The sequence below is a fragment of the Xenopus laevis genome, chromosome 7S, assembly GCF_017654675.1.
Source record: "Xenopus laevis strain J_2021 chromosome 7S, Xenopus_laevis_v10.1, whole genome shotgun sequence".
Classification (NCBI taxonomy): Eukaryota; Metazoa; Chordata; class Amphibia; order Anura; family Pipidae; genus Xenopus; species Xenopus laevis.
In genome coordinates, this window is record NC_054384.1 from 99,239,079 (window position 1) to 99,266,105 (window position 27,027).

Consider the following 27,027-nt stretch of genomic DNA (forward strand, 5'->3'; position numbering starts at 1 on the left):
TTATTATTTTTCAAACGCTTTATAGACGACATACTAATTATTTGGAGGGGTAGTGAGGAGTCTTTTTTGGCTATGGTATCCCACCTTAATAGCCTTGATGGTCCAGTGAAGTTCACTGCCACAGTGAGTAGCAAAAGTGTGCAATTTCTTGATGTTGAAATTGTTCGTAATGGCACCAGATTTGACTATTCATTATACCGAAAAACCACTGACCGCAATACATTATTGCAATTTAAGAGTCAGCATTCAGAGTCTATGAAATCTTCTCTCCCCATTTCTCAGTTCTGTCGAGTGTTGCGAAATAACTCCTCAGAGAATACTAGGGCCATACAGCTCAAGGAGATGGAGAACAGATTCTTGGCAAGGGGGTATCCGAAAAGGGTACTAACACGTGCTCTACATATTGCTAAAAACAGGGTATTAGGAGGTGACAGGATAGAACGCACTCCAAATAATTTAGTGTTTGCTACACAATTTGGAGGAATTTCAGGACAAATCAAAAAGGTCGTTCACAAGAATTGGAACATTCTAAAAGCCGATAGTAATTTGAAAACAGTATTGCCCAATCCGCCCATTATAGCCTATAAGAGGGGAGTCAGCCTCCGGAATCTTCTGGTTAAGACAGATCCGGTAGAATGTTACCAAAAACCACAGACTGGTTGGCTGGGGAACCGAAAAATGGGATGTTTTAGATGTCCCTCCTGCACTTCATGCAGATATATGTGCCCTAGTCAGAGTTTTAGCCATCCCCATAATGGAAAAAGATTCGCCATTCGATCACACATCACATGTACCACTACACATGTGATTTATTTAATAACTTGTCCATGCGGTCTTTCGTATGTTGGAAAGACAGATTTGACATTACGTCTTAGGATGGATGCCCACCGTTCGGCTATAAGCACAGCATTTAGGGACAATTTCACCTCGAAGCCCGTTGCCAAACATTACCTAGAGAAAGGCCATCATCTTCCAACGTTTAAATATATTGGTATAGACCACATTCCTCCACTTAGGAGAGGGGGTGATAGGTCTAAAATGCTCCTTCAGAGGGAATGTTTTTGGATTAAGAAACTTAACACATTGGCCCCCTATGGTCTAAATGAGCAGTTCTCTTTGTCGTGCTTTTTGGAACAGAGATAAAGGTTTAATTAAATGTACTATACTTGTTTCAACATATTGCTAAATACCGAGGTTGTTACACAATGTTTTGAATGGTTACAGGGTATCCTAGATTATAACCATGTATTTGATACAAGAAATATGTTTAAGAGTTGTTACATTTAAATGATTATTGCTACTGTGACAACCTGCTGGTTCTATGTGTAAGTGAGTTTTTTCATTGACCTCATTTCCTGTTTAGGCTCATAGAAGAGTATAAAGTTTTTGTTTTAAATCACATGTTGTATCTTGATAACGGTCCAAGACCAGGACCGAAACGTCGATGCATGTATTATGCTCTTTTTTAAAATTTAAATAAATAAATTAATTTTTTTTAAAAACTCCAGTGTGTGCTGCTAACTACCCATGGACTGTTATATATATATATATATATATATATATATATATATATTTTTTTTTTTATTATTATTATAGTGGGACATTATGAGCCATTGGAGCCAATTTTTTACTATTAGAAATACTTTGCTTTTATGGGGCCCCTTCATTTCCGGGAACAGATGTTACTCATAACCCCTGATACAGGTCTGATTACAGGATTTATAGAAAAGGTCCCGTTACTCTATGATACTCACCGACTGCAGGTTGTTGTAAAAGTCAACACTTCCAGCGCACAGATATCTCCCCAAGAGGGTGGCGTGTGTAGTGAATATGGTAGCCACAGGGAGCTTCCGTGTCCGGCATAAACACAGGCCTATGCCAGCAAGCCACTCATGGAACTGGGCAATGATAAAGGGCTTCTCCTCACACTGGGCTGAGAACTGTGACAAAGGCAGAAAGAAAAGGGAATGCAGAGTAGGGAAAGGGACAAAAGGAGAAATAATAATAAGTGAAAATAATTCCAATGGAATGCTGGTGCATACACACAGAACAACTGAAAAAAGTAATTATATATATATTTATATTGATAAAGGCCCTAAAGTGGGTCAAAACGTTGGACACAGAAATATATGCAAAATAAAAAATTTTGATTCACTGAACATTTGGAGTGCGGATCTATATGAGAATATAAATATATATATATATTTCAACGTTTCGGTGCACTGACTTGGGCCATCTTCAGGAAGTCAGTGCGCCGAAACGTTGATAGAGATATATATCTCTATATATATCCAGGCTTAAAAAAGGACACACGTGTTGTCCGAAACGTGATGCACTGACTTTCTAATATATCCTTTTGTGAAATACGAGTGCTGCTTCTTCTTTTTATATTTCTATTTTATATGGGGATGTGACGGCGTCTCCGATTGGCGCGAGCACCGAGAAGCACAGCAAGTATACCTCTAAGAGTGCTGGGGCACCCATCTTGTATTTTGTGTGTGTGTGTGTGTGTGCGTGCGCGTATATATATATATCTATATCTATATCTAGAATCCGTGAAGAGCCGGCACAATATATATATTCTCACATTATATAAAAGTAGAGCACAATCAATACAGTATGACAAAAGTCAGTTTGGCACAAGACCGGACTTAGCAAAAAAAGACTATAAAGACATATGCATAATGATCCTGCCCAAAAGATCTTACAATCCAAATTAGGGATGCACCGAATCTAGGATTCGTCCTTTTTCAGCAGGATTCGGATTCGGCTGAATGCTTGCGCATGGTCTAAACGAATCTTAATTTGCATATGTAAATTAGGTGTGGGTAGGGAAATCACATGACTTTTTGTCACAAAACAAAGAAGTAAAAACGTTCCCACCTTTTCCTTTCCCTCCCCTAATTTGCACATGCAAGTTTTGTTAATAAAAAATGGTTTTAAGCAACATTTTGGACTGCAACCACCCCGTTTTTTTTTCTACAAGGATATGCAATCCAATGTTTGCTCTAATTAGACTAGTGAATGCTTATTGGCTATCAGTGTCGAACGGGCCCACTGGGATACCAGGAAAACTCCCGGTGGGCTCAGGTGTCAGTGGACATTGTTTTTAGTGTCTTAGCTTGGTAAAAATTATTCCAGAAAAGTTCAGTGTCCATTGAAGAGAGGGCAGAGATTCACAGGGAGGGGGCCAAAATACAAGTCTCCTGAATGTGGCATATTAACGTATGCTATTCTTATATCAGAAAAGGTCAGAGAATGCCCTATGCTATGAACTGCTGGTGCCGGTAAGAGGTGTCAATGACTTCAGTGCAGTATAGTAGAATGGGTTTGCTTACTATACTGCGCATGCACAACGATTCCAGGCAGTCACAAATGATTCCTGAGTGCTCAATAAATAATAACCCAAATTCTGAGCTCTTTTCAGCAAGAGGAGCGCTGGCCAGGGGTCCCAGAGGTTAGTGATTAAATAAAAATGGCCCCCCTAAAAAGATATACACCACCATGACAAATAATGCTACCACCAAATGAAACTATCCAAGAATAAGTGAAATTAGTGCATGTAAAGTCTAAAATAGAATAAGGATAGAAATGCTGTATTTTGTATACTAAATATAAACATGAACTTACTGCACCACAAGCCTAATCAAACAAATGATTTATGCTTTCAAAGTTGGCTACAGGGGGTCACCATCTTGTAACTTTGTTAAACATCTTTGCAAGATTAAGACTGTGCACATGCTCAGTGTGGTCTGGGCTGCTTAGGGATCATCATAAACAAAGCTGCTTGAGTTCTGCATGGCTGGGAAGTAAGGCGGGGGCTCCCCCTGCTGTTCATAAGTATGATTGTTTCCCTGCAGTTAGGGACCATCTGACAATTCCTATCCACAGCAGTAAATGAAGGGAGACTTTCACTGCATACAGTCAGGTTTCTTATAAAAATGGTACACATTTTTTAATTAAAGTATATTGGAGATAGGTTTCTTTTTCATTAAAGAAAGTAAAAATGGGATTTTATTTTTTTGCCTTTACATGCCCTTTAAGTGCCACAGATTCTAAAACTCTATGCTACTACTAAACAATACCAGTGTGCCAGCACCACAGCTTCAAAGTTTCTTGGTCACATGTATATTTATTCTAGGGGAATCAAGCATTGCCTGTAATGGCCGTCGTTGACAGAACTCAACATGGTTATAGGATGTGCACTTTTAAGCAATGTTTCAATTAGTCTTCATTATTAATTTTGAATAATTTTTTTCAATAATTTGCCTTCTTTTTCTTCTGACTCTTTCTAACTTTCAAACAGGGGTCACTGACCCCATCTGCCCCATCTATAAACAAATGCTCTGTAAGGCTACAAATGTATTGTTATTGCTACTTTTTATTACTTCTCTTTCTATTCAGGTCCTCTTATTCATATTCCAGTCTCTAATTCAAATCAATGCATGGTTGCTAGGGGAATTTAGACCCTAGCAACCAGACTGCTGAAAAACTAATTACAAATGGTCTCAGTCTCAACATCATATGAAAAGCCAACTCAAAAGGCAAACAACCCTTTTAAATTAGATGTCAGTACAGGTATGGGACCTGTTATCCAGAATGCTCGGGAATTGGGGCTTTCCGGAATTTGGATCTTCATACCTTAAGTCTACTAGAAAATCATGTAAACATTAAATAAACCCAATAGGCTGGTTTTGCTTCCAATAAGGATTAATTTTATCTTAGTTGGGATCAAGTACAAGCTACTGTTTTATTATTACAGAGAAAAAAGGAAATCATTTTTTTTTAAATCTGGTTTATTTGATTATAATGGAGTCTATGGGAGACAGCCTTTCTGTAATTCGGAGCCTGCTGGATATTGGGTTTCCAGATAATAGATCCTATCCCTATATATGGAAATCTGGTACTGAATAGGTTTCTAATGGCCCTGGCATCTTTACCCTTTCCTTCTACTACTCAACAAAGCAACAAATCAGGTTATTGTTTTTGTTAACCCTTTGCAGCCTTGGAATATAAACTTCTGAGCAAGTTATTTCCAATAGTGATCAGGCATTACCTCTCCAAGGAACCAGGCTGTGAGAAACCCAAACAGGACGGCATCGTTGGCTTCCCTGTCGTACCATGGAATTCCAATGGCGCAACTGTCCCAGAGTTCTGTCTTCCATCGGTCAAGGTTCCAAGCTGTGGCTGCAATATCAATCAAGATAACATACGGGCTTCCTTCTATCAGCCAGCGCCCAAAGTAGACCTGCCAAAAAGGAGAGGGTAGATACAAATACAGTTTAAATAAATCTAGAATGCCCTGACTTTACAACCTTTAATTTGCAGCCTGGCGCTATCATTTGCATATTTAACCTGTCACTGCACAGAAATGTTATTTGTACAAGTGTCAGTATGGCAAGCCAAGGGCTTCCAACTTCATTGCTTAAGAGAATTGGGTGTCAATATCTCTGTTGTCGGAGTTATCCATGACACCGTATGGAAAGCTTAAAATCAGCTTTGTACATATACCGGTAGTCTAAAATGTGCATTTCCAGTTTTCCCGTTGCTTCTGGGATATAGATTTATAATAACGGCTGCTGCAGTCACAGTGACTCTAAGTGGTTAAACTTCGACCTCGCTTAGGAAGGTATTGATTAAAGGGGAAACTCTGTGCCCTTCATTGATGACATCCAGCAGCACAAAAAAAAAATCTGGTTTTCAGAATAGATCAGAGCATAAGCAGCTTAGGAAATTGCTTTAGCAGGGGAGAGATGACACATGATACCAGCTATGCTAAATGCCAGCTAGAAGGACTGTGTGAAACTGCCCACGTATTAATTTAGTTCCCACAGCCATTTTGTGTCAATGCCACTATCTTGTAAGTCAGTTGGACGAAAAAGATCAGTTGTATATTGACAGCTGTACTGATTGATGGCTCTGTGCTTGCAGGGAAAACAACACTCAGCTTAAAGTATTTATAAGGATTCATCTTCCATTCATTTCCCTGGACGGAGATATAAAGGCAAAGTCTACTGTGTGCAAATACGGATACTGCTCCATAATTAGTCCCCTTTAATACAATTGATATTTTAAACAACCTTTGGAGTGAAGAAGGCACACAAACTGCTTCCCAGCTTGAGTGATTAATAACTCCATAGGCGAGTAACAAAATACAGTAATTATACCCCACTGATTTGAATGGCAATTGTCTGGAATTATGGGTGCCCAGCTCTGTGCACTGTTGTTCTAAATGGTTTGGCCCCTGGGCTCATGGAGATGTCAGGAGAGGACAGCATCAGGTCTGGACTGGGATTCAAAATAGGCCCCGGCATTTCAAGCACTTAGAGGTCCAAACAGTCTGGGCCTGGTCAGGCCAATGGATTATCTGTCCGATCCCCAGGCTTTTTCCTCTGATTAAAGGCCTAGTTAATCCTACTGTCCCCTGGAAATGACAGTCACACAAAAACTCAGTCCATATGAACACGGCAAGCACTCCAGGGAAGTTACACTGCTACTACTACTACAGGTATGGCACCTGTAATCCAGAATGCTTGGGACCGGAGGTTTTCCCATAATTAGGATATTCATACCTTAAGTTTACTAGAAAATCAGTTAAATATTAAATAAACCCAATAGGCTGGTTTTGCTTCCAATAAGGATGAATTATATCTTAGCTGGGCTCAAGTACAAGCTACTGTTTTAATATTACACAGAAAAAAAAGGAAATCATTTGTAAAAAAAAAAAAAAAACTGGATAATTTCAATAAAATGGAGTCTATGGGAGATGAATTTACTGTAATTTGGAGCTTTCTGGATAACGGAGTAATTGGCGGGTCCTATTTTGCTGAAATACCAAATGGGGTACCAAACCCATTTCAATATTTTTATTTCTAGCAGCACCTGTAGGATTGAATTAACCTCGACAATAACCTCCCTATTTCTACTACTTAAATCTTTCTCCATAGGATCTGAACTCATTGGGGCAAATTCACTAACCTGCGGTAGGCGAAGTTTCGCCAGGGCGCCGCTAAATCTTTAAAATCCGAAGTTGCGCTCAGGGAGGCGAAATGAAGGGGGAAGGAGGGTACCCCCAAAAGAATTTACGATCTTTTTCAGCCTATCACCCTTAAAAAAGGAAAAGACGCCAGCATTTTTTGGGATTTGGGAAGCAATCCCTATCTACTCTATTGCACTTCGCCTGGTCTGAGGTGGCGAAGGCAAGTCTGGTGCAAGAGGTAACATTCAGTAAAATGCGCAAGTTATTGAATTAGCGTAGTTACATACCTTCGCCATAGCGCAACTTCGCCTGGCGTAAGGGTGTGAAGTAGTGATCGAGTAGGTCCACTTCGCTAGCGAATTTACACCAGCGACCGTTAGTAAATCGGCGAAGTTACGAAGTGATGTCACGTTGGCGAATTTGCGCTAGCCGCTTCACGCTTTGTGAATTTGCCCCTTAGCGAGTTATTTATTAAAGTAAGAATGCTTAAAACTCGATTTTTCAAGATTTATTATACCCCAAGGCTGCAAAAAGGCAGAATCTGAAAACCCGCCATCTTAGACCTGCCAAGGTTGTATATAAGTCAGTCAATGGGAGGGTCCCTATCCTATTTGGAAGTTTCTATGGTCTGCGCTGGAATTAGCCTGAAAATGTTACTATTTCGGGCAGAAATTCAACTATTTCAGGTTTTTTTGGGGAAAATTAAATTAAATCTAGCTTAATTAATTATAAATAAGATCCAATCATGGATTCTAGTTTGGTTGACTTTTTTTAATTAAATAATCAGAAAAATTCGGATTTTGATAAATAACCCCCTTAGTGTGAAAAGGTAAGAGAAGCCTTGCATAACCAAATAAGGGTTGTTGTATTGCCAAAGAAATTACTAGGAGTTCACTGACCTATTACTAACAGGGTGGCTCAATGACAAGTTCTGGCCTCCAAAAGGTCACCTTGTCACCTCAAGCTCAGCCCCAGGACTCAAACTCTATGTTCTTCTGTTGGAATCCGAGGTCCTATTCAAACCTACTCCAGAACTAGCAAGCTGACCTTTTCCGTGGATTGTAACCGAATCCCCACATAACACTGGGTGGCTGCGGAGGAGCACTAAATTTAGCCCCCGAGCATGTGCTTGTGAGGTCAGAGATACTCCGGCAAAAAAGTGCATGAGTGAGAGGAGACATGGCAGGATGTATGGTATTAAAATCAAAATAAAATAAACAGCAGAACATTTCTCATTCATTTGCAAGGAATTAGATGGGAGCACTATTAATGTTTATGTAAACCTTTCAACTTCTATTCAATTCTCTCTCCTTGGTGAGGGAAGGGAACAAGTCAGTGTCATTGTGACTGTGTGATATGAGAATGGCATCTTACTCTCAGGGTGGCCTGGCCTTGGCCTTTACTTAAGTAACATTTGCACTAGTTAAAGCATAACCAAAGAGGAATTCCATAGCTTTAGTTATGTAATGCTGATTCATGAGCGTAAAAGGTCGTTTTGCAGCTAGTGACAACTATGCACTGGTTAATATAGGGCAAACTGTTCTGCGTATGTCATCCTACACATAACAAAGAACACTGCTGTTGGTAAAGGTTGATCTCGTCCCTTAAACTGGACTATTTAAATGCAAACCAAAGTAGACAAATGTCCAAGTACAACGTTTCACCATGAGAGGGTCCTTCTCACCTTGCATCCCTTTGAATTCATGGAGTCCAGGGCACGTTTCATGGCAGGATTAGGTGGCTCAATCAGCTCCACTTGTGTGCGCACGTTATTTTCAAAGTAGGGACCGATCAGAAAGTAGTTTTCTCCCCATTCGTCCGTGGTGATCTTTGCCTTTGTTTGGATAACTGTATAAATGCCCCCCACTGAAAACGGAAGAAAATGCCAAATTAGCACACGGATGAACTCCATGGGCCTCATATACTATTATAGTAAAGCCAACTGTGATGGATGCATTAAAATGTCATGTACAAATTGGTTCAGCCCAATTATAAAGTGCCGTAGCTCGTTACACCCATTAACATGAATGAGGTGCTAATTACAAGGTAGATCTATCCTTTCCTCCTGCTATTGACCAGGCATAAAATTCAAGGCTCCCTTCGCATGGTGCAACATTTGTGCTCCAAAATCATATGCAATTCACCCAAAATTGTAAAGAATTCCTTAACTTAGCGAATGAAACCAACAAACTGGAATATTATGAAGCATGAAGGAAACTGGAGAGTCTTCAGTATGTGTATAATGTCATTTTTATTGATGCACTACATGTTACGGACCCCTAAGGTGATTCCTCTGGTGAAGTTGAAGGACCTTAGGGGTTCGAACGTAGTGCGTCAATAAAAACGACATTATTCACATACTGAAGACTCTCCAGTTTCCTTCATGCTTCATGTTACTGCTGTGGAGATGGCTACTCCACCAACCTGTTGAAGAGTCTGACTATCAAGTCATTTGGAGGATCATTTGGGAATAAAAATCTGAGTTCATTAAACTGGAATATTACACTGCCAAAAATAATCAGTCTCTACAAACGTATCATAACAAATGGACACCGTGGAACAATAGTAACTGCTCAGATGGTTTTATATTTCCTTAAAATCGAAAGAGCTATAGGACCTAATGTTTTATTCTGTTCTATATTGTCCATTCTCTTTTCTTTTGGTCGGTACCTAAAATCGGAGCATTGTATCGCTCTTTTGTAAGTAGGCAAGTTTAGAATGATCTTTTCTCTTTATTATTTTCCTACTTCATAATTTAATATTTCTCTTTTTTTTTTTTTTTGTTAAACTGCCGGTTAATGGTAGATTAATCTACAGGTCTCAGGGTATTACATCTAGCCTATTATACTGCTTTGAAAGTAAAAGTGTAAGATGTTAACCATATATACTCCAACAATATATGTACAATATTTTTATCCTGTTGGCTTTTTTTGTTTCTATAACCCTGCTAAGTCAATAAATAAAAAATTCTAAGTAAAAAAAAAAAAAAATCATATGCAATTGAGGGTGCAAATAGACACCCATATCCAGCCTATGAAATGACAATTTTGTCACTGTTTTACATTCTGCTCCAGCAGAATTCTGCACTAAAATCCACTTTTCAAAAGAGCAAACTGATTTTGTTATATTCAATTGTGAAATCTGACATGGGGCTAGACATATTGTCAATTTCCCAGCTGCCCCTGGTCATGTGACTTGTGCTCTGATAAACTTCAATCACTCTTTACTGCAAGTTGGAGTGATATCACCCCCCCCTTTCCCCCCCCAGCAGCCAAACAAAAGAACAATGGGAAGGTAACCAGATAGTAGCTCCCTAACACAAGATAACAGCTGCCTGGTAGATCTAAGAACAGCACTCAATAGTAAAAGCCAAGTCTCACTGAGACACATTCAGTTACATTAAGTAGGAGAAATAACAGCCTGCCAAAAAGTAATTCCATCCTAAAGTGCAGGCACAAGTCACATGACTGGGGCAGCTGGGAAACTGACAAAATGTCTAGCCCCATGTCCGATTTTAAAATTAAATATAAAAAAAATATATTTGCTCTTTTGAGAAATGGATTTCAGTGCAGAATTCTGCTGGATCAGCACCACTAACTGATGTGTTTTGGAAAAAACATGTTTTTCCATGACAGTATCCCTTTAAATCATTAAACTCAGGGTACAGAAGGAGTAAGATACTAGTCATGGTCAGGAATGACAGCAGCAGCCAGGCATCTTCATTTGGTGACCTATAATGCAGCTGTCTGGCACCTATTTGTAGCAGCAGACAAACATTGTAGCAGGTGTTGAGCAGCAAGGTCATAGTGGGTTATTCTGCAGCCACCAATGCAGCGATGGGGGGAGGAGCTATTTGAAGTAGACAAATCAAACAACGGTTGATGGAAGTCATTCTACTTCCTTCAACGCAGCTACAGGGGAATTATTTTGAGTAGACAAATGATGTAGTGGGTACAAGGTCATTATGGGTCATTCTACCTCCAGAGAGGGGGCTATTTGAAGCAGAGTAGATAAGAGGTTACCATATCGTTTAAATTTTTTGCTAGTTGAAATTTCAAGGGGAGACAGCGGTCGTTATATCTGTGCAGTTAGTACCTCCTGGGAGTTTTTGAGCACAGACCAAGGTCAATATTGGTCAGAAAGTGGGACATGCCAATTTGAATAAAGCTGGAGTGTGGATATTGATAGATTTTGCCTAGGGTGAGGGTGTCCTGCAAAGGCTCAATAAACTCCAGAAACTAGACCAGAAGATTCATGCCTTGGGCTGGAGAACATGCCCCAAACAATTAGCAGAGAGAGAGCGCCATGGTTATTGGTAAACATCGTAGAGGCAACATGAATCCATTGTGCTCGAGTCTCAGCCAAGAACATCTCACGAGTACAAGAAAATCTATCAGCTCAGTGTCAGTTGTAGGGCACCCGTCACTCCATATATCATAGGCTAATGTGTATTCAATGAGGCAATAAAAATACTCTGTACTGTGAGAGGGCATCATGTCATGGGAAAAAAAGCATATTATTTCAATCAACAAAATTGCTATATGACAAAAGTAGGGGGGATGCGCATTCTATCACTTTGTTCCCCTCCCATGAAGTGACAAGGCACTAGAAAACAACTAGTCTGCCATTACCCAAAATATCACGCACTATTATTGCCACTATAAACACTGCCGAATCTGACCAAATAAAAACTAAATATAATAGGTCTCTAACTGCTGTAAAAAAGGGGCAACATTAGAATTGTATTTATGAAAACCCTATAGTGCCTGGTATAAAATGCAGCAAAGATATTCCCATACCTGCTTGGTGCTTAAATGGACAGTTCCCCTTTCAGTATGTTACAGAATGACCACATTTTTGCAACTTTTCAGTTGGTCTTCAATTTTAATTTTCTATTGTTTGCTAATTATTTGCCTTCTACTTCTGACTCTCTGCAGTCTTCAACCGGAGAGTCTCACTGAGGCTACAATGTTCCCGTTACTTTTTATTCCTTATCTTTCTCTTTATTCCCTTTCTTATTAATCTTCCAGTCTCCCATTCAAACCTCTGCCTGGTTTCTAGGATAATTTGGACCCTAGCAACAAAACAGCTGTTGAAATTCCTGGATAGCGGCTGAATAAATAGCTAAATAATGAATAAACCACACATGAAAGAAAACATAATAACAACTGCAAATTGTCTCAGCTAAAAGTTAATGTAAAAGTGAACACCCCCTTTAAAGGAGAAGGAAAGGCTAAAATTAAGTAAGCTTTATCAGAAAGCTCTATATAAATACACCAGTAAACACTCAAAGTAATGCTGCTTTCTGTCAATAGAAACACATTTCTTTCCTTCTATTGTGTACACATGGACTTCTGTATCAGACTTCCTGTTTTCAGGCTAAACCTCCAGGGCTAGGGCTTGAGCATGCTCAGTTTGCTCCTCTCTCCCACTCCCTTTTCCCCCTTCCTGCTGTAATCTGAGCCCAGAGCTAGGAGTGAGCAGGGAGAGGAAGGAAGTGATGCCAAGCTAATATGGCAGCTGCTATCAAACATTCTAGAGCTGTTTACTCAGGTATGGTAAAGTATTCTGCAGAATAAATATAGTGTTATAGCTTGCACTATTGTGGCTAATCTACTGCCAATAAACCTCTTCCGTAGCTTTCCTTCTCCGTTAAAGGGGACATTGCAAGGAGGTATCTCTAATGGTGCTCACTCTTGCTAGCACTACTCCCTAATAGCCTGTACGTGCAAGGCAGTGCATATTGGTGTGCAGATTAAGGGCTCCTGAGCCACCCGACTACGTAATTAACGAGGCAATGGAATTATCTATCCACCAATTGCAATCAGCTTGTGAGCACATCATTACATATATCCTTGGGGCTCATCTGCTGTCATCACGCTCCCAGCACAAAGCTACCTTAGCTTTCTTTGTGCAGTTAAACGCTAGAATACCGCACTACAATACCGGTCTCCAAAGAAAACATTTTTGTTGCCTGTGCAAACAACTGTCACTTAGAAAAATGGCTCAACAGATCAGGAACAATCAAAACACAGGTATGAGACCTGCTATCCAGAATGATCGGGACCTGAGGTTTTCTAGATAAGGGATCTTTAACTTGGATCTTCATACCTTAAGTCTACTAAATAAAAATAATTTAAATATTAAATAAACCCAAAAGGATTGTTTTGTCTCCAATAAGGATTCATTATATCTTAGTTGGGATCAAGTACAAGGTTCTGTTTTATTATTACAGAGAAAAAGGAAAATCATTTTTAAAAATGTTAATTATTTGATCAATTGCAGATGGGCTTCCCGTAATTTGCGAGCTTCCTGGAGAACAGGTTTCCAGATAATGGATCCCATACCGGTTTTTAATATTGCTGTTTTGGGTTGCACACATTTACAGCTGCAGAAAATGAATGAGCAAGTCAAGGTGGGGGTAGCAGAGCATTCATTGGGCTCGTGCAGACTCAGGAATGAATACACCTATTATGCATGCTACAAAGCTACAAATACTGCCCTATCTCAGTGCCAAAAAGGTACATTATCAATGGTGAGGCCCAGCCCTAGCGTGTGTTATTAGTGAAAGATCTGGCACCGTACCAAAGGGGAAGCCACATCTCCAGCCTCCTTAGCTACAGAGACGTTACTAAAAAAAGGAAATCTATTTTGCTGCACGTGGAGGACCCAGGCCTCCTTTACATTAACAAGCAAAATGTATTTACAATGTAAACAGCAGTGTGTGCTTCTTATACAGAGTTGCCATTTGTTTTATACAGAAAACAGGGGAAGCAGATGAAGTGGTAGCAGGGAGGGCTATGGCATTCCCAGAATAGTTGCCTAAATAAGAGAGTAATCCGGGCCAAAAGCAGGACAGGCGCCAGCTCTATTTATATACCTTGACTAAACTTCACGTTTTGCTGCAAATGGAAAATAATTTATACTCTCAACATTGCACTGTGGCCTGCAGTTCTAGGGGCATTTTATTGAACAACAATTCTATATCAGCAGGCCTTCAGTAGTCTGTGGGATGCTGGGAAATGTAGTTCAGTGTGAGACATGAAGATGGTATATAGCTTATAGATACCCAGGGACTAAACCAGGGCAACTGGTTATGCTTAAACCCGTATGATCCCACCATATTAGCTATTATAGTCATGGGATCCAACCATATTAGCTATCATACCCCTGGGATCCTTCTGTATTAGCCATGTATACACCTAAGGGTTCCCCAGTATTAGCCATGTATTAACCTAAGGGTTCCCCAGTATTAGCCATGTATACATCTAAGGGTTCCCCAGTATTAGCCATGTATACACCTAAGGGATCACCAGTATTAGCCATGTATACACCTAATGGATCCTCAGTATTAGCAATGTATACACCTAAGGGTTCCCCAGTATTAGCCATGTATACACCTAATGGATCCTCAGTATTAGCCATGTATACAACTAAGGGATCCCCTGTATTAGCCATGTATACACCTAAGGGATCCTCAGTATTAGCCATGTATACAATTAATCGATCCCCATTATTAGCTATGTATACACCTATGGGATCCCCAGTATTAGCCATGTATACACCTAAGGGATCCCCAGTATTAGCCATGTATAAACCTAAGGGATCCCCAGTATTAGCCATGTATACACCTATGGGATAAGTTAGCATTGGTACATAGATAATATAAACATAAAAGAAATGAATATAACACAATGTGGTTTCCATATAGGACCCTGGTTTAAAGAGGAGATTTAGTCACCCTACAACAAGTCTGCATCTAAAATAGACAGGGGCCAGGCTTTGACTTGCTGCAATGTAATAATTAAGTATAATACAGACAAGCCTGTAAGCGTACGCTGGAGTGGGGGAGGCCTTGCCAAACACAACTGCACAATGAGCCATCGGGAAGTGTTGTAATAAAAAGGCATAAAGACCCCAATCCTACAATTTTAAAGAGACAGGTTCCTTTTCTGAGTGATTGCACAGCCATTTCACAATGTGCCAGAACAAGGCCAGCACCACTCCTTTAGCAGCCACTCCTGCCCTGATGGAGCCACTTACCCCTAATAGGATCACTCACCTTTATTGGCCACTTCCCAGGCCACCTCAAACAGGATGGAGTTTTCCAGATCCAGGTCATCGTCCCAGTCCTCCAGGCCGGTGAGGGAGGTGACGGACAGGCTGCGAGCTAAAGGCATCTTGCAGGTTGGGAGCTCAGGCTACAGGAGGTCCAAGCTGGAGGTTGTGTGGCCCCTGGTTGGCCCTAGAATGCTCACTATTAGATCAGAGAAGAATGAATTAGGACATGGAGCCTCACCTGGCAAGGTGTAGTACAACTATAACCCCCTCCCACAGACTGATTACAGGGAAGCTCAAGCACAGCTGCAGGGTCACAGCTTATTTTGGATTTGAATATTTTCACCAAAAATATAGAGGAAGCCAGTGTTGGAGGTCATATGTAAAAGAGACAGTGTTTGGCCCTTGAACTGTCACCCCCTGTGCGGCCCTCCTGCTGACCTGCTGTAGGACAAGGAGGAATCCCGGCTTCAGCTGATCAGTTCTGCTCAGGACCCCCTGCAGCACTGACAGCCAAGAGAACCGTGCGACCAGCCAACCCCAGGTGCAAGGGGCGTGTTTATAGGGGGCGTGTTTATAGGGGCGTGCTCATGTTTCAATACCGCCCCCTTTACCTTTTTCGTCGGAACTAGAACAGCTGCTCAGCTGTCAGACCCTCCGCGCTGTCACCCAATGAGAACGACGGATACAGAACATTAATCGGTAAAAGAAACATTATTAACGCTGGTTTTAATCCATATCCATTCCGAAACGCTAACTCTCTACTTCCGCCTACAATTGGCCGCTGCAAACGCAGCTCAATATCCTCTACGATTTGATAGGACGAACGGCGTATAAAGATTGGGCGGGGTTAGGTGACGACCCCCTGGGAGCAGAGCGCGGCTGCTGGTTGGTTGTTGTGAATGTCACTCGGGGATGAGACAGGTGGGAGGGAAGCGTGGGCTACGTGCGGAATTGAGATGCTGTTGAGCAATCTATGAATGTAGCGTTTCGGGAGGTTAATGAGTTCACTTAGCCGAGAGGGGTCTGGGCTCTCTAGCGCCACCTGTTGGAGAAGTAAAAAGCTTCTGAAATAGAAAAATAAGGGTGACAATGGGAACAATAGTGTAATCCTCGTTCCAAGTAGAACATGACAGATTTATAGTCTTGACACGATCATGTATGTATGCAGTTCCACCATTAGAAATCAGGGGCCCCATACAACATTTTTGGGGACCGCCCACCCCGGCCCCAAGCCCCACCCCATATCCCGCCCACTCCACATCACAATTAAAAGACCACACAGACATCAGTGCTACAAAAGTAACCCCCCACACATATTGATGGTCAGGGCCCCCTTATAAGGTAAAAAAAATTGGGGCCCCAAAATTTTTTTAAAAAAAACCTTTGCGCCAGGGCCTCCCTTACAAGTTAAAAAAAATTGGGGCCCAAAAAATGATTTTTTAAAAAAACATTGGTGCCAGGGCCCCCCTTACAATTCAAAAAAAATTGGGCCCCCAAAAATTATTTTTAAAAAAAAAAACTTTGCGCCAGGGCCTCCCTTACAAGTTAAAAAAAATTGGGGCCCCAAAAATTATTTTTAATTTTTTGTAAACTTAGCTTTTGTGACTTTGTCCCCCGTCTGGAAATCTCGGCGCCATGGTCACACCCCCTTTTACGTCACGGCCCCGCCCATTTTGACATCACACCCATCCCTTTTTGTTCCTGCCCCCCACCGTCCGGTAAAACGTTTAGGAAAAGGTGGCAACCCTAGTGGAGACCAGGCCGGGAGGGGGCGTGACACAGAGGGTTGGGGCCGTGATGCGACGGGGGCAGACCGTGACATCAGGTTTGGCTGATCACTATGTCAGCCATGGGGAATCCTGTCTGGGTTTTGACCCGGGCAGCCCTTCAAATTACCAGCCTGTCCGGGTCAAAACCAGACAGGTGGCAACCCTATTACCCCGCCCATGTGATATTACAACCCTGCCCCTGTGACATCACAATACTCCACCTCATGGATCCGCCCCCTACCCTGACTGGTAAACTTTTCTCCAAAAGGTGGCAACCCAAAGAGCAATGGGGATTGGTGCATGGGGAAATTTAAAAAGCTTTAGTATCTCCTACACATCCCCAGTGTTTCTGAACCAATGTGGGTGTGACTATGAAGATGTGTGTGGTTGGGCTTCATGCCGCCCCCTAAAATCCTGCCACCCTAGGCCTGGGTATAGGAACCCGTACATTTGAAGCCTTACAGCTAGGGTTGCCACCTTTTCTGGAAAAAAATACCGGCCTTCCTATATATTTATCTTTTTTCCCTATTAATAACATTGGGATCAACCATAATTTTTACCGGCCAGGCCAGTAAAATACCAGCCAGGTGGCAACCCTACTCACATTTGGTTTTTTAGATGGGGTCAGTGACCCCCCCATTTGAAAACTGAAAAGATTTGTTGAAGAGACTGGAATATAAATAGTTGAGGGGCTGAAATGAGAGATGAGAAATAAAAAGTATTGATAACCGTACATTTGAAGCCTTACAGAGCATTTGTTTCGTTTTGTTTTTTTCAAGCTGGAAAGATTCAGAAGGAGGCAAATAATTGAAAAACTATTAAAAATGAAAAACCAATTGAAGACTTGCTTAGAACTCAGTAAAAATTAACCTAAAGATGAACCACCCCTTTAAACTGCGATTCTCTACACGAGCCTAACAGAAAGTTGTAGTTCAGCAACAGGTGGATGTGCTGCAGGTTGGATATCCCTGAATTATGTAACCTCCTCAGGGACCCACTTTTTCATAATATTGAGCATGGCGGCACATGAAATCCCCTACAGAGATTGTGCCTCCCACAATACCTGTTCTGCAGGGGCCACAACATTCTTTTTCTAGTACATTAAACCCTCTTCTTCTGCACCACTTCCCATGCGGGTACAGCACATAGTTGCACCTGATATTGCTGCTTTAGGAACAAGCTGTACCATGTGCAAAGTTCCACCACATCCACACTGCTGGCACAGGCCAAGGTGGTAGTTGATATGTGGGAGGGCACTGCTACCACCAGGGCCGCCATCAGGGGGGCACAGGGGTACAAGTGTACCTGGCCAGGGCCTGAAGGGGGGCCCAGCAGTGCTGAACCTTTGAAAGAGCCAGGGCCCCCTTTGACAGTGTTTTGTTTTAACCCGTGGCCACCAATGTTTTTTAAAAAAAATATTCTAATATAGGGGGCCCTGTTCATCAATAGCTTTTTATAACTTGTGCATGGGGGGGTTACATTTTTAAGCGCTGATATCTGTGTGGTCTTTTAACTGTGATGTAGAGTGGGTGGGATATGGGGTGGGGCTTGGGGGTCGAAGTGGGCAGGGCCACGGGGACCCGTGATTTCTAATGGGGGCCCTGGCTACCACCACTAGTAAGCTTGGCATTGCCCTTATTCCAACACTGGTGCCTGCTCAAACAAATACTGCCTATGTCGGACACATATTGTTACAACAAAAGGGAGTTATCCTGGGCTGTGTTTTTCTCTTCTGCTCCCACAAGAGCCCGGGGCCCATTGGGTTTTTTCCTGGTGTCCCACCGGCTCAGGCCGACCCTGTCTACTTCAGTACTGTAAACCCACTGAGTTCTCCATCCACCACTGGTAGGGTTGCCACCCGGCCGGTATTTTACCGGCCTAGCCAGTAAAACACCTGCCGGTATTACAAATTAAGCAGCAATGTAGCTGCTGGTAAATTTGTAATACCCTTAAAAAGATCCCTCGGCCTGCCCCCAATCCCCTGGAAACTTAACTTTTGTTCTCCGTCTTGAAATCTCTGTGCCGTGGCCCACCCCTTTTTACATCATGGCCCGCCCCCTTTGACATCACACTCCGCCACTTTTTGTTCCCTCCCCCCACCAGCCGGTAAACATTTAGGAAAAGGTGGCAACCCTAACCACTGGTAAGCAGGGCTGCTATCAGAAATCACAGGGCCCCATACAACAAAATTTTCTGGGCCCCCTGGTCCCCGTCTACCACAGCCTGTCCCCCTATCCCCACCCCGGATCCCGCCCACAGTAAAAAGGCCACACAGACATCAGAGCTAAAAACGGTAAACACACACAAGTTATAAAAAGCCATTGGTGGTCAGGGCCCCCCCCCCCTACAAATTGAAAAAAATAATAATTGGTGGCCAGGACCCACTATGAATTAAAAAAAAAACATTGGCGCCAAGGCCCCCATAAAAGTTTTTAAAAAACATTGGAGGTCAGCCCCCCCCCCTACAAGTTAATAAAACTACAAGTTAATAAAAATAATTGGTTATCAGGGCCCCCCTATAAGTAAAAAAAAATTGGGTCTCCCATAAAAGTTTTTCTAAAAACATTGGTGGCCATTGTCGCCCATAAAAGTAAAAAAAAAGACTAGCGGTGATTTGCGTGGCTTTTGGCTCTTTCCATGACTTTCGGCTCCAAACTGTGGCTTTCGGCTCTTTTCACGGCTTTTAGCCTCTTTTCGCGGCTTACGGTTCCAATCAGCTTCTTTCCACTCTCTGCGCGGCTTTCGGAGTTCGGCAGCTTTCGGGAGCTTCTGGTAACCTCGGCAGGTTTCAGCGACCCAAGGGGGGGCCCAGCTAATTTTGGAAGTTCAGTGCGGTTGATCCATAAAGCAATGAGCACGGTACAGTTGTGCCCCCTATTAGTGGCCCTGCTGGTAAGTGATTGACACAGTGAGATCGCCAAGCAAATGGATCTTTTACTGATATGCCCAGCTTCAGGTGGCTGATATTGAGCTGATGGACCAGAAACAATTGGCTCACAGCACCAGTACAAACAGGCTGTCGACCCAATACATACCTTGCCCTGACTGGATTTGCAAACCTGCCAGATATCGATCAAGGAGGCCAGATGGAGGGCCCTATACACTTGGTCTGTTGGTAGCTTTTATCGGTCTGTTTGGGAATCTGGACTTTTAGCCCAGTGAGCCTTTAATGCTGTTCTCTCACAAACCATTATACCCATGTTGCTAAAAAAGGGGTGGTTCACCTTTACATCAAGTTTTAGTATGTTATAGAATGGCTAACAGGCGCGGATTTCAGATAAAGGGCGCCCGGAGGCCAGCGTCCTCCTGTGCCCCCTCCCTCCCACAAGATCCAGCGCTGGATTTGCTGGGCGGGCACCCCTAGGCCGCACAGTCCTATCGCTGCCTGCACTACCTCACTCAGGTGCAAGAGCGTCAGCGTGCAAGTGCAAGCAGCACGTCCCCAGTGCTCCCCCCATAGAGCGGCTGGGTGGCATGCCGCCCCCAAAAATGTGCCGCCCTTGGCCCGGGCCTATGTGGCCTCACCACAAATCCAGGCCTGGCAAGTTCATGCAAGATTAGTGCTCTGGGATCGGGGCAAATATACCTGCGGCAGGGTGGCCTCGCCACAAATCCGGGCCTGATGGCTTATTCTAAGTAACTTTTCAATTAGCCTTTATTTTGTATTTTTATGAATTATTGAATTATTTGCCTTCGTCTTCTGACTAGCAATGGGCGAAACGGCTGGCGTCCGTTTTTTTGTGCTGGTGTCCAAAGAAACGGACGCTGGCGAATTATTGCTGGCAAATTTTTGCGCTGGCTTTGCAAATATATTCGCCAGCGGCGAATCGCGGGAATTCGCCGCAAATTCGTGCCTGGCGAATAAATTCGCCCATCACTACTTCTGTCTCTTTCCATCTTTAAAAATGGGGGTGGGGTCACTGACCCCCTTCTAAAAAAAACAAATGCTCTGTAAGGCTACAAATATACTGTTATTGGTACTTTTATTACTCACCTTCATATTCAGGCTTCTCCTATTCATATTCCAGTCTCTTCAAATCAATGCACAATGGCTAGGGTCATTTGGATTCTAGCAACCAGATTGCTGAAACTGCAAACTGGAGAGCTGCTGAATAAAAACTTAAATAACTCAAAAACCTCAAATAATTAAAAATAAAAGCCAAATCAGTGTCGGACTGGGCCGGCGGGACACCGGGAAAAAATCCGGTTGGCCCCGGGCTCTTGTGGGCCCCGCCAGCCCAGATCCGCTACTTAGTGGGGCGGCGCGACCCCACTTTGTTCGGGGTCGCGGTAGAATAGAATAACTGCGCATGCGCACAAAGGTATCGCCGCGTGCGTGCGCACAAGCGCGGCACCGCGCACATGCGCACTAGCCCCCTGCAGCACTCCGGAGCGGCAGTGGCGGCCGGAGGGGGGCCCTGGGGCAGTAGCCCCGGTGGGTCCCAAGCCTCCCAGTCCGACCATTAGCCAAATGCAATTTTCTCTGAATATCCCTCTCTACACCATACTAAAAGTTAACTCAAAGTCAACAACCCCTTTAACCTCACGTTTCTCCACACACAATGCCCTGTGCTGTCACTTTGCCCAGAGTCATACAACTTGTTCCCTAATACCATTCATCCTTAACCCGCTTTGTCTTTGTACAGTGCCCTTATTTCCCAGTGGCAAGATGGTAAGTAATAGCAATGCCACCAGTGTGCCAGCCACATCCACCATTCAGCTTCGTTTGTCGCTATCCTCACCCCATGTTCCACCACTGCTTGCATTTAATAACCACAGAAAGAAGGCTGCATCCAATAAAATATGTCCTGACACATAGGGGTATATTTATCAAAGATAATATCATTTCTATGGGATTTTTAAAGGCGTATTTATCAAAGGGTGAACTTTCACTTTCACCCATTGATAAATACGGCTTTCAAAATCCCATAGAAATGAATTAAGAGCTGCGGAATTTCACTCTAGTGGTGGAACTTCACTCTTTGATACATTTACCCCATACACCCTCTCCATTGGCTGTTATTATATTAGCATGATAGAAGATCATTGGGGATAATATTATTAATATTAGCACCCAAAATAATTTAATCTACCTCTGCTTTTGCTTTCCCACCCCACTGGCACAAGGGAGAGTAAATACTGTAGGAAAAGCTAAAATGACAATGTTTGGTTTTTAGGTGGATTTCATACATGGCAGTTACCCAAATACTCTTCTCCTCTAACTGTGGGAAAATATCATTATTACTGGAATGTGGCGGAGAGGGGATTTATATCTCAGTTAAAGGGGATAAAAAGGCCTATACAATAAAATCCTGGGAAAACATTGCGAGTGCCCTACTGAGAATACCAGATTTGCAAGATTTCTCATTTATTTTTTTGCATAATCCCTCCACAATGTCAAGTCCCTTTCTCTCCTGTACTTGTCCTGCCAGTTTCCAGTTCTCTATTTGCAAAACCTTCCTTAAGGTGGCCATACACAGAGAGATCCGCTCGTTTGGCGGTGTTGCCAAATGAGCAGATCTCTCCCCTATATGCCCACTTTGAGGTGGTCAATATCAGACTGATCTGGTCATGGGCCCTAGCGCCCAACGATCAGATCATAATGCAGAAGTATGGGCGGTCGGATCGCGGGTCTGCATCAATGAACAGATGTGCTCCATGGTCTGACAGGATTTTTTGCCCTGTCCGATCAAAATCTGCCCGACTTTTGGTCATATATCGATTGGGGAAGCCCGTTGGAGGGCCCCATACATTGGCCAATAAGCTGCCAACTCAGTCTGTCGGCAGCTTTTATCGGCCCGTGTATGGCCACCTTAAGCTTCGTTCATAAATAGAGAAATTAAGAATGTAGCACAATCTGTTCCCTTCTGTGCACACTCCAAGGTGCTCCGTGTGGTACGCAACTACATGCTTCTATTACTACTTTCTGTTGCTCTTGCAAATGGCTGATGAGTTTGCCATGAATAGAATAGACAGATTCCATTGTCAATTAATCTGGGCTAAATGAAAATTACACTGACCCAGCGTTGGACTGGCTGAGGCAGAGCCTACCGGAAAACCTGAGCTAAGGGTACACCATCCCCATTAATGGAATTTTTCATTGTAAAAATAAAAACTGGGTAAATAGATAGGCTGTGCAAAATAAAAAATGTTCTTAATATAGTTAGTTAGCCAAAAATGTAATGTATAAAGGCTGGAGTGACTGGATGTCTAACATAATAGCCAGAACACTACTTCCTGCTTTTCAGCTCTCTTGGTTTCTACTGATTGGTTACAAGGCAGTAACCAATCAGAGACTTGAGGGGGGGGCACATGGGTCATAACTGTTGCTTTTGAATCTGAGCTGAATGCTGAGGATCAATTACAAACTCACTGAACAGTTATGTCCCATGTGGCCTCCCTTATAGTCACTGACACTGAGTTAGAGAGCTGCAAAGCAGGAAGTAATGTTCTGGCTATTATGTTAGACATCCAGTCACTCTAGCCTTTATACATTACATTTTTGGCTAACTAATTATATTAGAAACATTTTTTATTTTGCACAGCCTATCTATTTACCCAGTTTTTATTTTTACACTTAACTGATCCTTTAAGGCCACACCACTCAGGCTGCCTCCGGCACACTACGTTCTCCCCTGCCACCTTCTATAATTACCTATGCCACCAATGTGGTAATTACTGTGGCCAATTATCAATGACACGTTCCTGCGCTCCACCACACAGCCCTCCCATGTGCCCAGACCAGTGGGACCCAACAGGGGGTTTCTCCCGGTCACCCCAAGTAACTAATTCCAGGAGGCCCCAACTGGGAGGTTTTGTATTTAGAGTGCATCTTGACCATGACCCCAACCAAACCCTGTTATGTCCCTGGTGTAATTCAGATGCTGATTACAGGGAGCTGGACACTGGCTGTTCCTGTGTGTAACTGGGTGAAAGGGAAAGAGTGGACGACAGTGTTAGGCCAAAGGCACACAGACTGACTTCAAGCATTTGGCAGGGGATTTTAGAGGTTTTGTTCAAATGTTTATGGATTATTAAAAATAAAGAGGACATGTTCATATTGTTTCCTGGCTTTCATTTATGTTACTATTTGTGGTTCTCCTGTGGGTCCTGCAAGAGATAAGCTGGCCATACACTTACACATGTTGTCCCCCTTTGAGTTAATTTTTAGTATGATGCAGTGCTGGGACAAGTTGGCCGGGCACCCCAGCTGACTATGTCGCCCCCTCCTCATGCGTGTGTACAAGCTCGTGCACATTTGCAGAAGAGCAAACCACCAAAGATGCGCAGGAGTTGGGGGGGGGAAGCAGGGTCGGACGGGGGGGGCCCGGGGCCCACCGGGACTACTGTCCAGGGCCCCCCCTCCACCCCCTACCATGACGCACCGAGTGCGCATGTATGAAGACACCACTCAGAGCACCTGCTTGAAGGCACCGCTCGTCGCTGCTGAGTGAATGGTGCCACGCGCATGCGCAGATGGAGCTGCGTGGCGTCTAAAAAAAACTTTTGTTTTTTTGTAGAATCTGATCGAGAGAGGGGTCTGGCCCGCCGGGGGTCCATTAAGGATTGGGGGCCCACCGGCTTTTTTCCCGGGCCAGTACGGTATGAATGTGCCAATGCAGTTCTCATCCCAAAGTACTTTAAAAACCTGCCTGATATAAATAAATGGAAATTTTCTGCAAGATATTGGTGAGGCAGGCCTGATCTAAGTGCATGTTAAAGGAAAACTATTCCCCCAAACAATATAGGTCTCTATAAAAAGATATTGCATAAAACAGCTCATATGTAAAACCCTGCTTCATGTAAATAAACCATTTTCATAATAATATACTTTTTTTAGTAGTATGTGCCATTGGGTAATCATAAATAGAAAATTGCCATTTTAAAAAATACGGGCCATCTGGGATCGTACGATTCACTGTGCACACAAACATACCAACAAACTATACATGTTAGGTCACATGAGCCAATTAACAGAAATTCTGTCTTTTGCTTCCACACTTCTTCCTGTTACAGTTAGAGCTGCAGTATTTCTGGTCAGGTGATCTCTGAGGCAGCACATGAAATGGTGGTTCAAGGCAAGAGGGCAATATTTACTTAAATATATATGCAGGTATGGGACCTGTTATCCAGAATGCTTGGGACCTGGGGCTTTCCAGATAACAGATCTTTCCGTAATTTGGGTCTTCATGCCTTAAATCTACTATAAATTCATTTAAACATTAAATAAACCCAATGGGCTGGTTTTGCTTCCAATAAGGATTAATTATATCTTAGTTGGGATCAAGTACAAGTTACTGTTTTATTATTACAGAGAAAAAGGAAATCATTTTTAAAAATTTGCATTATTTGGATAAAATGGAGTCTATGGGAGACATTCCGTAATTCGGAGCTTTCTGGATATTGGGTTTTCGGATAACTGTACCAGTTTGGTAAGATTCTTTAATATGCCACTTAATATGATATAAACTCTCTGTTGCTTAAGTGTTCATTTTGGGGGTAGTTTTCCTTTAACCATAACTGCCCCCTGCACTGCTTTGGAAGATATGGGAGGACTTCAAGTGACACTACTAAGTATTTTAATGGAGCAGTTAGGTAATGTTTTGGGTGCAAATTATTGATCAGGAACAGACCTGTTGCTGTGAGCGATTCCTGAAAAATATGTGTTGACGTCTGGTCATACAGGGCCCTTTTATGGCCACATATAGGATTAGAGGGTCCTATCTGGGGAGGTTACATAAATCAAGGTGCCCTATGCCTACAGCCCTTCAGCTGTCACTATAATGCAACACCCCAGGGGTAGGGGCTGTCTATTAGCGTGACACTGCCATTCCAACACTGTAGGTCTCTATAATAATATATCTTATAAACAGCTCATATGTAAAACCTTGTTTCATCTAAATAAACCATTTTCATAAAAAATTTACTATTTTAGTAGTATGTGAATATTGGGCAATCCTAAATAGAAAATGGTCATTTTAAGGGCCGCCACCCTGGGATGGTATGAGTTACGGTGCATATAACCAAATTCGGGGGTTTGGCCGAATCCAAAATAATGGATTCTGATTCGGCCGTGCAGAAGGATTTGGCCGAATCCGAATCCTGCTGAAAAAGGCGGAATCCCGAACCGAATCCTGGATACGGTGCATCCTTAATACATCAAGGAGTCAGAACCAGCAGTGCAGTAAGGGACAAATACAGATGTCTATCTATTACATGTACAAACCGCATACCTCCCAACTGTCCCGTTTTTCTCAGGACAGTCCAGATTTGGACAGGTCAGCCTGCAGTCCCAAATTGTTACTGAAATGTCCAGACTTTTTCTTTGATCTCCTGCACTGAACAGCCAGAAAAAGATTCAAAAGTTTCTAACACTTTATCGGCTTTTGGCAGAGAGCCCAGAATATGTGGCAGGTGCACTTAGGTACATTTGTAACAATATAAGATAAGCAAAGAAACTATTGTAACTATTTAAGATAAACAGGTCTCTTGGGGAAACTGTGACTTGCGGCTTAAAGGACAAACAAACCCTTTACCCCAGCTAGCTGCCCCCTAACTTTTTACTTACCCCTCGGTGCAGATTCAGGCATCAGAGTTCACGGCATCCATCTTCCGGGTCTTCGGTAAGCTGAGATGGAGACCAGCGAATCGGTGCATGCGCAGTTGGAGCAATTTACTGGTTTGCGACAACTTCACATGCACCGAAATGGACGTAAATTGCCGAAGCGCCGGAAGAAGACACGAAGACCTGGAAGTTGGCTGCGGTGTACTCCGATGCTGTGACTCTGCACCGAAGGGTAAGTCAAAAGTTAAGGAAATTTCCACGGGGAGGGGTCTAACGTGGGTGTATTGATGTGCGGGCCAACCCGATACCCGTGGGTCAGGCGGGTTCGGGTCGACCTTACACTGCTCCTCGCAGGCATGTGCTGGTTGAGCTCTTCTTCTGCTCTCCCCGCCTGCCACCTTCAAATGCCGTTTTGGGGTTTTATAGTCTCTCATCTGCTCGCCCCACCCCTTTTGTGACATCATTGGTGGCGTGGGTCAGCGCGGGTCCATAAAAGGACCCCAGAAGCGCAGGTGCGGGCTGGAGCAGGGCGGGTTAGGGTCGGGTGCACATCACTAGTGTGGTGGGGGGCAGGCAGGGTCGGATTGGACCGGCGGGACACTGGGAAAAAGCCCCCGACGACCCAGATCTTCAGGCGGCTTCCTGCCGCCACC

At 43.1% G+C, this 27,027-nt stretch overlaps 1 protein-coding gene across 3 annotated transcripts in view; it reads right to left on the reverse strand.

Moving 5' to 3' along the window:
* The window catches only part of LOC108697802 (glycogen [starch] synthase, muscle), a 32,190-nt gene extending 16,376 nt beyond the window's left edge, over positions 1 to 15,814 (reverse strand). For 2 of the 3 annotated variants that reach the window (XM_041571614.1, XM_041571612.1), the window contains exons 1-5: positions 15,479 to 15,632; positions 15,042 to 15,236; positions 8,664 to 8,845; positions 5,057 to 5,248; positions 1,755 to 1,940 (exon numbers count right to left, since the gene is read on the reverse strand). In XM_041571614.1, the coding sequence (XP_041427548.1) occupies positions 1,755 to 1,940; positions 5,057 to 5,248; positions 8,664 to 8,845; positions 15,042 to 15,159 (678 nt within the window). In that variant the 5' untranslated portion in view covers positions 15,160 to 15,236; positions 15,479 to 15,632. The other variant, XM_041571613.1, reaches the window with a different exon arrangement.
* Positions 15,815 to 27,027: the final 11,213 nt, after the last annotated feature.